This window comes from Chrysemys picta, chromosome 10, assembly GCF_011386835.1.
Source record: "Chrysemys picta bellii isolate R12L10 chromosome 10, ASM1138683v2, whole genome shotgun sequence".
In the NCBI taxonomy this organism is placed as follows: Eukaryota; Metazoa; Chordata; order Testudines; family Emydidae; genus Chrysemys; species Chrysemys picta.
The window spans coordinates 66,277,633-66,290,996 of record NC_088800.1 but is presented as its reverse complement, the minus strand read 5'-3'; the positions used below and the strand labels follow the sequence as shown (position 1 = coordinate 66,290,996).

Sequence of the window (13,364 nt, the reverse complement as noted above, 5' to 3'; positions counted from 1 at the left end):
GTACATAAAAAAATATGACTTCTGAGGAAAAATATTAGTTCCAATGAACAAAAGAAATGAAAGTGTGGGGAAAAGGAGGGATGAGAGAGATTGAATAGTTATGTATTCTGATCCCATAGTTCACAGGGGTACTCAAAGCACCTGGATCTTAGAAGGGAACCTGTTGTCTTTTCACAAAACACGTTTTAAACCAGGATCATGATCCTCCCACACAGCTATGCATGGAAAGAGTTGCTGCAGCAACACAGGAATGTGAGTGCGGCTGCAGCACACTATTACTAGTTTTGGACTGCACAGAGTGAAAAATTAAAAATTCTAGGACCTAATTTCTGCCTGCATATTTCTGGAAGAAACATCAGGTAAGCAGCATAGAGACAGCATAGAGTGCAGAGACCAAAGTGCACAGTCTGTAATAAGACTTGGTAACAGGCAACTTGCTTTCACTATCCCGGTGAAGTGTTCTCATTTCTTTTAAAATAACATTTTCTGTTTTTTCAACTTTTTATTAAGACAAAGTTACAACAAAATGTTAACATACTACATCATACATTACTTATTCAGGATCAGGTTAATATTCTAATTATTTGGCTAAAGATTCTGGGTTGGTGGCTGAAGAGCCTTCTTCCTCCGAGTACTCTAAAATGGACGACCAAATTTCTAAATAACTATTCTCTTTTTGGTGCTGCTCTTGTTTATGTACTTGGTATGAAAGATTTTCTATTAAAAAGGACATTTTACTATACCATAATTTCATAGGAGAAGCCTTATTTTTCCAATAATGTGCAATATAAAGTCTAGCTAACAAAAATATTGTCATTCTGTTTAAAATGTGTAATTTTTTTTTACTGGAGCATTAAGTGATCAGGTGAGGGGATCTCTAGGAAGCTGGAATTTTGTCAGAACATTAATCTCTTTAATAATTTCCTCCCAAAACTATCCAATTTCTGGACAAAATCACCACATGTGCAAGTATGTTCCCCTGTCCCTGAGGCTCCAACAGAGTGCACCACCCTACCAGCAAAAATAGGATTGATCTCCACATGGAGTCAAATGCAATCTTTAAAGAAATTTCTTTGTGCGGTACACAAATTGAAGATGTATATCCCCCTTTCAAATATAGAGACCCTCTCATCCAGAGCAATTGGTTTGTCCAAATCCCTCTCCCATCTTTTCATCTAGGCTGTTTTCTTATAAATATCTTTCAATCAAAATCGTGTGCACGCAACTGCATGCATGCACGCATGTGTGTGTGTACACATGTATGTATATCAGCTTTACTGCCCTTTTCATAATATTTTTATTTCATATATCTAAGTGTTTTCTCAGCCCTACTGTTTATAATAGGTTAAATTTCCATCTCCTCTCTTTTACTTTCTTATGCACTTTTCAATCCTGTACATTTACATCTGTCTTACAAACAAAGTTCTTTAACCAAACTCTCTTCAAGAATTCTCATTTTTGACATATGATGCTTTATTATAATGATCCTCCCTCATTACTGCCTTTCCAGCACCCCAGAGAACACTTTCATTGAGCTCTTCCTTATAATTTTCTTCTAGATATTTCTGGACATTTTCTTCCAGATTCTGAATTCTAATGCAGTCGTACAACAAAGCTCTATTCAACAACCAGGCCCTTTGTTTTTCCAATGAGTTCCAATCTTTTAATCTAATATATACAGGGGAATAATTAGACTGTGTTATAAACACTCAGATTATCTTTTTTGACCAAATTAGCCAAAGTCTTAGAAATAAAAATCATGTCAATCCTGGAATGAGATCCAAAAGTAGAGAACGTGTATGATCCTTGATATCTGGATTCATTTCCCACCAGATATCCATCAGATCCTCATTTTTTAAGTGATGCAAAAAATTTGCATTTACTCATCCTGAACACCCTCCATATACATTGCATTGATCCAGAAGTGGTATTAAGCACCTCACTAAAATCTCCCCCTTCTCCCCCCATCACAGAGTAATATCCTCTTCCATAAAACTTCCTAAATCCCTTAAAAATAAATAAATAACTAAAACAAACAAACAAATAAATAAATAGAGGATAAAACTTGATTAGAAGCCATCAATTTGCTAAGGTGAGAAGTTTATCTTTCAAGGGCTCCTTAATTCAAATATATCTGCCCTATATGTTTGAGCTGTGCTCAACAATAAAAGACATGTTTAACAAAGAATATTGCCACTCCTCTTCTATTAGATTGCTTTGGAGATACATATGGTAGCTGTATCCAAGACGTATTCAGGCATTTATCATAATTTTTTTCAAGTATTTCCTGTAAATAAATTTGACTAGAAAAATCCTTTTTCAGTGGCAGAATTCTCTTTTCCTTTTTATTGGATTGTTCATTATTTAGCATTAACAGTCATTACAATATTAAACTCTCCCAGGAGTACCAAGTCTCCTCTTCTTACCCAGAACATTACCTTTTGTTAAAAGTAGATAGACCAACCAGCCAAATGCCAGGTTTTCATTACATTGCATTTATTCTTTAAATAAGACATTTTAAATGGAGTTCCCATCATACAGACAGTACTCCACAAATATTGTTTTTCTCCTAATTCCTATATTGTTATACCCAGCCTCATTCAGAATTTGGTTTCCTGTAAACTTTTAAATTCTGAGCTCTAATATACTTTTTATTAAAACACATAATATTTAACATTTGTCTGTGTTCTAGGACAAGAAGCAATGGGCTTAAAATTGCAGCAATGGTGGTTTAGGCTGGACCTTAGGAAAAAATTCCTGTCAGGGTAGTCAAGCACTGGAACAAATTGCCTAGGGAAGTTGTGTAATCTCCATCATTGGAAGTTTTTGTCTAACCTGTTCTTAAACACCTGTCAGGAATGGTTTAGTTATTAGTCCTGTCTTGAGTAAAGGGGACTGGACTAGATGACCTACTAAGATCCCCTCCAGGCCTACACTTCTGTGATTCTATGATTCTCTTACCCTGCTTCCCTCCCTCTCTATGCAGTCCCTCATTGTTGCCTGGTCCCCTATAGCTGCAAGAGCCGCGTCTCTCCTTACTTCCTCCATGGGAATGTTAATTCCCTGCTGAACTGTTGTTTTGTTTAAAATATTCTTGAAAACCAAGCCTTATCTAATATTATTAAACATCTTTATAACATCAGCCATTATCTTCGAGTTCACTGATTCTTAAAATTTTCCACCACAGTTGACCCTTCTCCAATTAATATACATTTCTGAATGTTTGTGATAACTCTAAAGTGAAACTTACTTCAACAGGGGAGATTTGGATCTCCTGCCATTTCATTATTAGCTTTGTTTATAATATGAATCAACATTAAATTAATGATATTATACCCATTAAATATACTGTATCCACACAGAGAAAAATATCCTGGATGCTATACAAACTTCCATTTATCTATATCCTTTTATCATTATAACCACATGCGTATATGATCCATTATTTATTGTAATAGTTTAGCCCATTTACTAAGGCTGTCGATTAATCTCAGTTAACCCACGCAATTAACTCAAAAATTAATTGCAGTTAATCACAGTTTTAATTGCACTGTTAAACAACAGAATAATAATTGAAATTTATTAAATATTTTTGGATGTTTTTCTACATTTTCAAATATATTATTTCGCTTACAATCTAGAATACAAAGTGTACAGTGCTCACTTTATATTATTATTGATATTACAAATATTTGCACTGTAAAAGTGATAAAAGAAATAGTAATTTTCAATTCACCTCATACAAGTATTGTAGTGCAATCTCTATTGTGAAAGTGCAATTTATCAATGTAGATTTTTTGTTACGTAACTGCACTCAAAAAACAAAACAATATAAAACTTTAGCGTCTATAAGCCCACTCAGTCCTACTTCTTGTTCAGCCAATTGCTAAGACAAAAGTTTTTTACATTTACGGGAGATAATGCTGCCCGCTTTTTATTTAATATGTTACCTGAAAGCGAGAACAGGCGTTCGCATGGCACTTTTGTAGCCAGCGTTGCAAGGTATTTATGTGCCAGATATGTTAAACATTCATATGCCCCTTCATGCTTCGGCCATCGTTCCAGAGGACATGCTTCCATGCTTATGACGGGTTCTGCTTGATAATGATCCAAAGCAGTGTTTGTCTGAGCAATTGGCTGAACAAGAAGTAGGAGTGAGTGGACTTGTAGGCTTTAAAGTTTTACATTATTTTATTTTTGAATGCAGGATTTTTTGTACATAATTCTACATTGGTAAGTTCAACTTTCATGATAAAGAGATTGTCCTACAGTACTTGTAATGGGGAAATGGAAAAATACTATTTCTTTTGTTTTGTATTAAAAAATACTTGTAAAAATATTTGTAATAAAAAATAAATATAAAGTGAGCACTGTACACTTTGTATTCTGTGTTGTAATTGAAATCAATATACTTGAAAACGTAGAAAACATCCAAATATTTTTAAATGGTATACTATTATTGTTTAACAGCGTGATTAATTACGCGACTAATTCTTTTTTATTGTGTGATTAATTGAGAATCATTTTTAAATCACACAATTAATTGCAATTTTTTTAATCACTTGACAGCACTACCATATACTAATCTTGTTCTTCTGCATCCAGACTCTTCTCTCATGTCTGTCCTGTTGTCTTGATGTATCTTCTTGACCAGTTCTGGTTGTCTCTGATCTCACTGATTCTCAGTGATTTCTTAGTGACCTGTAGGACCGATTCACATTGTTCTGAGCCCATTCACCTATTCCCATGTCCCATGAACACCTATTTCCCTTCTTTTGGATCCAAGATAGACACATCTGTCCTTCTACTTAAACAACAGCCTAAATGGGAACCCTCACGTATATCTTATATTGTTCTAAGTAGTACAGTCATCAGGTATAGTTCTCTTTGCTTTCAAAGGATTGAGGTTACCAGATCTGGGAAAATCTGTATGGACTGTTTAGGAATAATCACTGGTTCAACTCTCTCCCTCATTACCCTCAGTATTTTAATCCTTGTCTTGATAGAAGGGTAAATGGAAAATCATCTCTCTTAGTCTGGGAGCCTGCTGGGGGGATAGGAAAAGGACTCTAAGCCCTCTCAATATAAATGTGATCTTTATTGCCAACGCATCCAGCAGATTTCTCCCTTCAGTCTTCTCTGGAATATCTTTAATCCTTAGAGAACCCAGGAATAACATTTTCCATGTCCTCAAGCTTCAATTCTATTTCTTTTTCTCTTTTTACAGTTATTTGGGTTCTTTCCTCTAGGTTAGTAATTCTGTCTGATTGCTTGTTTAATCCTGTTTCCATATCTGATATTAATCTCATTAATTTCATTTTTCACATCTTTAATGTAAGCCTATAATTCATCCCTCATCTCCTTATTCATCTTTTTGATTTCTAACAGGAGGTCCTTCAGGTCACCCTTAGTGATTGATACTTCTCCACCTGGCTTCAAAGTTAGTTTGTTGGGGGGAGTTACTCTCTTTCGTGACTGTCAACTTTTGGGGGATGGAGGGGAGACAAATCTTTGTACCAGAGGACTGTTTTTTCCTTTCCCAGACATCTACATCTTCTTGTCTTTCCTTGCTTGTTGTGCCTCTCTCAATACAGTAACTCCTCACTTAATGTTGTAGTTATGTTCCTGAAAAATGCAACTTTAAGTGAAATGATGTTAAACGAATCCAATTTTCCCATAAGTTTTAATGTAAATGCGGGGGGTTAGGTTCCAAGGAAATTTTTTGGGGGCAGACAAAAGGCAGTATATACAGTACTGTATTGTGGTTGGGAAATGCCCCTGGCTTACCTCACACAGGCACAGCCCACTGCAGGCAAGGATGCTAGGAAACACCTTCGCAGCAGCAGCAGCTTCCCCGAAGAACAGGCAACACCTATTCTTCTATGTTTAGCATACAGCCGAGAACATTGTCCATGCACAAGGTTCTCACATATTTGTGCCTGATGTGGGACCTAAGGTTCCATGATAGTAGGCAATTATATTTATCCTACAAGACACCTGAACCTAGCTAGTTCTTATTATGCACAAATGCAGTGCATAATCTCATACAACATAAACATACAAAATTTGAACTGCTAACTTGCACGCAGCGTTTCAGCTGAGGGTGAATTTTGAGGCAGAGCTGAATTCTCAGGCTAAGAATCTTAACGACAAAGGTTCTAAACAGCATCAGCCTCCTAGAATAAGAACGTGAATAAAGTATATGCAAAAAAATCACCAAAATCTCAGTTTGTTTCAAAATGTACATATAAACCTGTCATCTAGGTGATAATGGGATTTATAGCCAGAAGCAATCTAAAAGGGATTTTTTTTTAAAATGTCCTTTCCTTTATATATTGTAAACCATTTTTGGTTCTCATGTTTTTCTTATAAAATCACTAGCCAATTTAAAGAAAAGAAAAACCTATCACATATTGCCAGTTGGCAAGATGCAATTCTGGGAACACACTATTACTTCCAGATCAGTGCTGATGAAAGTGTGTTTGGTGGGTGAGATTCTCAGTCTCTTGAGTGAATGCAACCCCCTCCTCTCCCAGCTTTCACTTTGTATTGATCCACACTCTAGCAGTGTTGTCAGCTCTAAAAGAAGCTGAACAGATGAGTGCCAGGGGTGGAAGTGGCAGCAATACAAAATGAAGAGTTTAAAGTTAACTTCTAATCAATTACACTGATCTCAATTCACAAAACTAAGTACATTTAGGGCCACTGTATATATCTGTTAAATTCCAACAGTATGACTAGTAACAGAAATCAAATAGAATTATTCAAGCTAATCAATAGGATGTGGTGGATTTGTAGAGTTCTACAATGCCAGAGAATTAAAGGAACAAAAATGTCACCTTTGCAATGTCATTTCAGCTACTGAACTGCAAAAGTCTACTCACTGTTGGCTGCCGCAATTACTTTCCAAGGGACAGGGCAGATGGACAACAAGAGACTTTTCAGTTTTGCAAGGCACATACTGCTTTACTTTCCTTGCATTACAACGGACTATTTTATGCTTGGAGCGTGGCTAAATACATATCCCTAACTTCTTAGTTCTGGTCCACATAAACAGTAGCCAAGATAAAATGCTTTACTGGCATTTTAGTTTGAACATTTTAGTTTAAGCAGTATTGCTGCTGTAGAAAAGAAGCCATACAGTCAAAAATACATCCTTCCTGCTCTTGGTATGGCACCTTTTTGGTTTTTTAAACTGATAGAAATAATTGTTGCCATTAATCCCATTTTTTATTCATTCTAGGCAAACGACCTGGAAAATGAACCCTAAAAAATTAAAGTTACAAATAGAGCAAGATTATCTTTTCGTATAAAATTTTAGTCTACTTCTCAATTTGTATGATATGGTTTAGCAATATTTTGCAAAGGAAAAGACCTGAAATGGTGCATTTAACATGAACATCAACTGGCAATTTATTATTTGTTAAGCACAGACAGTGTGTGTGCTTTGCGCTGTGCAAAGCACAATAGGACATAATCCCTCCTCCTGGAGCTTAGAATCTAAACAATGGCACTGAAACAAGGGAAAGTGATTTAGTGATAAACAGTTAACGCTGTCAAATGGACCAAGTAAAACTGAAAGAAGAGTTTTTTCTCCCATCTTTCATTTATCTTTGTATTAACAGAAAGCAATTTTTCCAGAAAGAAGTATCATTTTTTAAATCCACCACATCCTTTTAACTTGACTCCTTGCAGTGATACAACATTATGTAGAAGGGAGTATTTTCAATACAGACAGCTTTCACTGTGTAAGTACCATTAGTATTAATGGGTGTTAATGCATGACTTTAGATTTACAGATTGGCTTTAGAATGCAAACCCAAACACAAGACTTCACGTCAATTTCTACAACACTCAAGTAAAAAGAGATGAGCTTGTGGGACAGAGGGTGACTTATTTTGAATTTTTTCTTGTATCACATTAAGAGTTGCAATCCTTAAAGTCATAAGCCATAAAAAGAATTACAAGACAACAGTCCCACTTTGAAGAATGTCAAACTATATTAAATTAAATAAATATTTTATACAATTGGATCGATAATTCATATGAAAGGTCTTGGCAAAATCCAAGTCCAGAGTACAGAACATTATGATACTAGCACAACTGTATTACAGAAATTAGTTGCTGCTTTTGGTGATGTATTGTAGTCAATTTTCAAGTATTGCTCGAGCTGCTAATTTTAGTGTGAACACATGCAGACAGCAGGCATGAATGGGAAAAGTTAATACATTTGCATTATCAACCTGTTAAACTTTAATTCTAACATAAAACTACTTTTAAAAAATATCGTTGTAAAAGAGAATCCTGGGCTGACACCTTGCTTGCCAAGTTTAAATCTGGACTGAATTTTTTAGGCTTAGTCCTAAACCCATGAAAATTGGCATTTATAATGGAAATGCTGATAACTGATTATAGCAGCACGAACAGCACCTAAATAATACTTCTAACACCTACAGAAGGATTAGAAGTTGAGGAAAGATAAATCACATACAAAAAACAAAAAAACTTTAAATTCAATGGAATTAACCACACCAGTTCTCTAACAAACCTGAATTATTGGCTTTTTGATATGACCAACCAGATTTACAGTTTGATTTTTAATATTTACTCTTCCTACTATTGTAACTTGCCCATTATCAAGTCTTGAGTAGACATTTCTCCTGTCTACCAATTAAAATATATTAACCAAAAAAATAATCTATGTTGTTGCTTACAATGGTACATTACCCCCAAATTCCAAATGCAGGTAGGCAGAGAAAGTGAACTGGATTAAGAAGGTTTAATTTTTTTTGAAAACTGGACATTTTGCCTTAAACTAAAAATTTTAAATGAATATAGGCTTATTTATTCTCACCTTGGTACTCAATGGTTAAGGTTTAAAACAATAGCTTTGGTCCAGAAGACTGCTTCATTTAATCCTTCAGTCCACTTAGAAATGTCAAGAACTGTTCCAGTCTCCAGTATGTACATTTATAGGTTCTCACAGGAACACCAGCATAAGAAGATGATTAAACTAATTATATTTAACACCATTCCACTGTCAGACCTCATAGTATCAAACCATAGCTCCAATTCGCCAAGCTTGCACACAACAGAAACTTTTACCTCTGAGGATGCACCTTAAGGAATAATGTGAGAACTTCACCACCACACTAAAAATAGTTATTTAAATTGAATTACGGCCTATTTTACCATCCCGCCTCCAAAGCAATTTCACCTTGATCAGTTCATGAAGGATCAGCAACAGGTTGACCTTTAGCTTGGCAACCCATCCCAACTAGTGACTCCAACTGAGAACAAGGTTGAGAAATTCTAGAGTGACACTGAGAAGGAGCTAGCATCTGTTCAACTCAGAGACATCTTAATTGTACGAGGTGAGCACAATGCATGCAGTGGTCCCAAGAGTAACCCAGAATGGAGCAGCTGTGTTGGGAATTTTGGGTATGGCAAGACAAACAGCAGAAGACTGCAACTCATGCAATAAGCAACTGTAAATGACTTACTATTACTAAATACCCTTTTCAAACACAAACCATCATGGTGATGGACTTGGACACTGCCAGATTTTCAGACTCAATACCAAATAGACTTCATCATGATCTCAATGAGGTGATGTTCTGTTGTGATGGAAAGTCAATCCCTCAGGAAGGCTAACATAAGATCTGATCATAAGTTAGTAATAGCCACCATAAAGATCAAATTGTGAAGCAAGAAACAACTAGCAAGTGACTTCAGAGTCCACTGTAATGTTGATAAACTGAAAGTCTGTGAAAGAATTAAATTCAAGATGACTGAACAAAAGCTACAAGATGCTGATCCTCTACAAGGGTAACATAGATCAGATGCATAGGAGATGTAGTGCTCTATTACATATACCTCGGGAAACAGATCCTAAAGCAGCAGCCTTGGATTACAGAGAAGGTTATCAAGTTGTGAGCAAGCACTTCCGTGTGATTTGAGAAAGATTGAAGAAGCAAAAAATCTGGCTTGACAACAGTGCATCACACTATTGTGGCAAATGCCACAAGAAAGGCCTACCAAAATATCAAGACTCTTTCAAAAAGTTTCCCTGAAGGAAAAATACCATTTTCACCCAATAAGTGAGGTAAGTATAACTGATACTTGTATAATATGAGCAAAAAGAATTTTAAGTTGGAAGTGAGGCAGAGATCTATGTCAGAAGCTTGACTTATCCTGCTGAACCTCCTCCTATGATCGAAGAACTTGATGAAGCAATGCAGACACTGAAAAGTAATAAAGTCCTTGAAGTGGATAATGTACAAGCAGAACTATTTGTAATTAAAAGTGGTGAAGAGGCATTCAATAGGCATACCATAAACTTGTCAATGTGACTTGAGAATTTGGAAGAGGGCCCATCGACACAGTCCCTGATGGTTCCTATATATAAACAGGGGACCCCGCTGTTAATGGAAATTACTGCAGAATCTCATTATTGACATACCTTAACAAAATGCTACCGGACATTATCCTGAAGAGAATTGCATCTAATATTGTGGTTGAAGAACAAACTGGGTTTAGCCCCAAAAGGGGTACACTGGAGGAGGTATCCTAGTACCCGTGGCTGTTCCTACATTTGGACAAAGTATTTGTTGTTAAATGTAAAGATGTCATGAGTGAGGATGAAATGTAAAATGAAACTGCTTGCAGCAGTCTCTCGTCTTCAGGATCTTGCTATAAAGACGAGACATGGATAGCAAGGAAAGAAGACATTAAGAGACTTTCGGCCTTCAAACTGAAATGCTACAGGTAATTTCTGCACACTAGTTATATCTCACATATGATTAAAGAGAAGGAAATCACCCAAATTTATAGCCTAACTGGCGTGATTCCTGGTATTAAGATGACCAAATAAAGAAAACTTGAATTTGCAGGACATGTGGGTAGGGTGGGTCAGATGAGTGGAGGAAGATTGCCAAAGCTAGTTTTGCAGGGACTGGAGTCAGAAAGCACCCATAGGGAATGTGGATCAATGAGTCTGACTGGATGGGACGTGGTATGGCATCAAGGCTGTGCGAAGATCATAAAATGTGGAGAAAGATTAGCCACCAGTGACTCCCATGTGTTGTGTTTAGCGTACATTGTGAAGTGACTATGCCACTTTGCACTGTAAAAGAATGTATGCATGTACCAATGAAATGAAGTCCCATCTGTAGTCTTCCTTGCTAGCTAGCCCATTGTCAACTATTCAGGCCACTGGACTTTAATTTGGGACATGGATTTTGGTAACAAGAGAATATGCAATACAGTCTGCCCTTTAAAGATCAAAACACAAAAAATGCTGTAAACCAGTCATTATGGCACCAATGGGGGGGAGGGAGGAGGCATGGCCAGCTGTAATAATGCAGTCCTAAACCATGGTGAACAGAGCAGTATCAAAATACCTCAGAACTCTTCCAATATTACCAGATTACCTATGCTAACCTATAGGAAGTTAAACTGTATGAAGATGGATTACAGCAATGCAGTGTATTTTACTGTATAAATTCTATTCCTAGATCAATTCATTTCACAGAAAGATTAAGTAACTGAGGCTTCAGAATCTTTAGAAGTCCTATAGTAGATTATGTAACATGCCTTTCTCATTATTCATGCTCCCTCATACTGAATACCCAACTATGAAACACAATTTTTTTTGGAAAACCTAGATGAACTCCTCACCTACCTCCCCAAAGAATCACTTGTGCTCTTCCGTCTCTCCTAAAGATTCCTCACAAACTTTTAAACTCCAAGTTTGACATGCATCAAAATGTGATAAGCAGCCAAAACACCTGTTTTGTTCATATTAAATACAAACACTCATCTACAGTGTAAGTATAAAACCTGTTTTTAAGGATGTTCTTACTGTGAGAGAGAAGCCAGTTTTCTGTACTGCAAAATCCAACACATTCACAGGAGAAGGGGGCGTGGAAGCTACAGATCGCCACATTATTCATACAAAAGGAGAAGGAAGCAGAAAAAGCCCAGCAGTTTAGGATCAGTTTTGCTCCCTATTTGTACCTCCTCCCATCCTGTAAAAACGTCAGGCCTGCAGCTCCCTTGAGATTTTTATAAATTTAAGAAGGAATCTATGAAACAGAGCAGCAGAGACTTTCAAGGACAAATCAGAGATTATATGAATTACAGTAACACTTAGAGGCCTCAGACCTCAGAATTGCACTAGACAGTGTACAGTGAGATCCCCTTGTCTGAAAAGCTCACTCTAAACAGACAAGACAAAGCAAACAAACAGACGCAAGTCCTATAGCAATTTACTGTGCCAGGACTACAACTAACTCAGTCCAATGGATCATTAATGAGGGCAAAAATTCATGGCAACCCTTTAATTTTCACTAGAGACTCAAACAAAATCTAACCTAAAAAATAGGTGGTTAATTAAGGTAGTCACAAAGAATTCTTTCCCTTCTTCCTCCCCACTTTTAGATACACAGAAGGAATTTTCATTATGATTGTTCAGTTGGCTGTTTCCCAGGGAGTGAGAAAGTATGTATTACCCTGTGCTAGCACCTTGGAAAGTCAGCCAGAAGACACTGATAGCAGTACAAGAGGGAGCAGCTCAGGGCTTGTCTACACTGGCACTTTACAGCGCTGCAATTTCTCACTTAGGGGTGAAAAAACACTCCCCAAGGACAACAAGTTTCAGCGCTGTAAAACGCCAGTGTAGACAGTGCACCAGGGCTGAGAGCCACGCTCCCAGTGCCGGTAGCTATGCCCCTCGTGGAGGTGGGTTTTTTAGAGCGCTGGGAGAGTTTTCTTCCAGCGCTCTGCCACGACTATACAAGCCATGTTAAAGCACTGCCATGGCAGCGCTTTAATGCTGCCACTGTAGACTAGCCCTTAGTTTCCAAATCCTAAGAGAAGCCGTCCAGAGTAGCTGAAATTAAGGATAAGTTGTTTTCTTTCCATGTGTTTTATTATTATTATTTTTACTTATGAAAAATTCTCACCTGTTAACACAGTAGTACCGACTCTGGGGAATGTATGGTGTGTACTGCGTTTTTAACCGCTTTCTCTCCATCTCCTTCCAACTATCTTCTGTCCACTTTCTTTTTGCTTGTTTCTCTTCATGTTTTTTCTCAACATATTCTGCATAGGTCTGGATCCTATAACTTTCAGCATACCTGCTGGTGTTTACAGCTATGGGGAAGAAGAGCATTGGATATTATGTATAGAACAGCCTTTAAATACAGCCTCCCTTCCCCTGAAATAACTTACTTTAAGAAGGTGGAGTGAACAGCTTGATCTGTGAATATACACAATTCAAAGTTCAACTGATAGTGGTAAGGAAATGCAATAAGATCCTGCTAATTTTATGATAAACACTTCAGAACCGCAGGATGCACAAG

At 36.9% G+C, this 13,364-nt stretch overlaps 1 protein-coding gene across 8 annotated transcripts in view; it reads right to left on the bottom strand.

Moving 5' to 3' along the window:
- Window positions 1-13,364, bottom strand: part of PARN (poly(A)-specific ribonuclease) — a 154,810-nt gene that overhangs the window by 29,176 nt on the left and 112,270 nt on the right. For 6 of the 8 annotated variants that reach the window (XR_010590833.1, XR_010590832.1, XM_065558855.1 and 3 more), the window contains one exon: window positions 12,966-13,155. The exons of the other annotated variants lie outside the window; for them this stretch is intronic. Coding sequence is in view for 4 of the 6 variants with exons in the window: in XM_065558855.1 (XP_065414927.1) it covers window positions 12,966-13,155 (190 nt within the window). In the remaining 2 variants the exon portion in view is untranslated. The remainder of the gene's footprint in view (window positions 1-12,965; window positions 13,156-13,364) is intronic. 8 annotated transcript variants of the gene reach the window in all.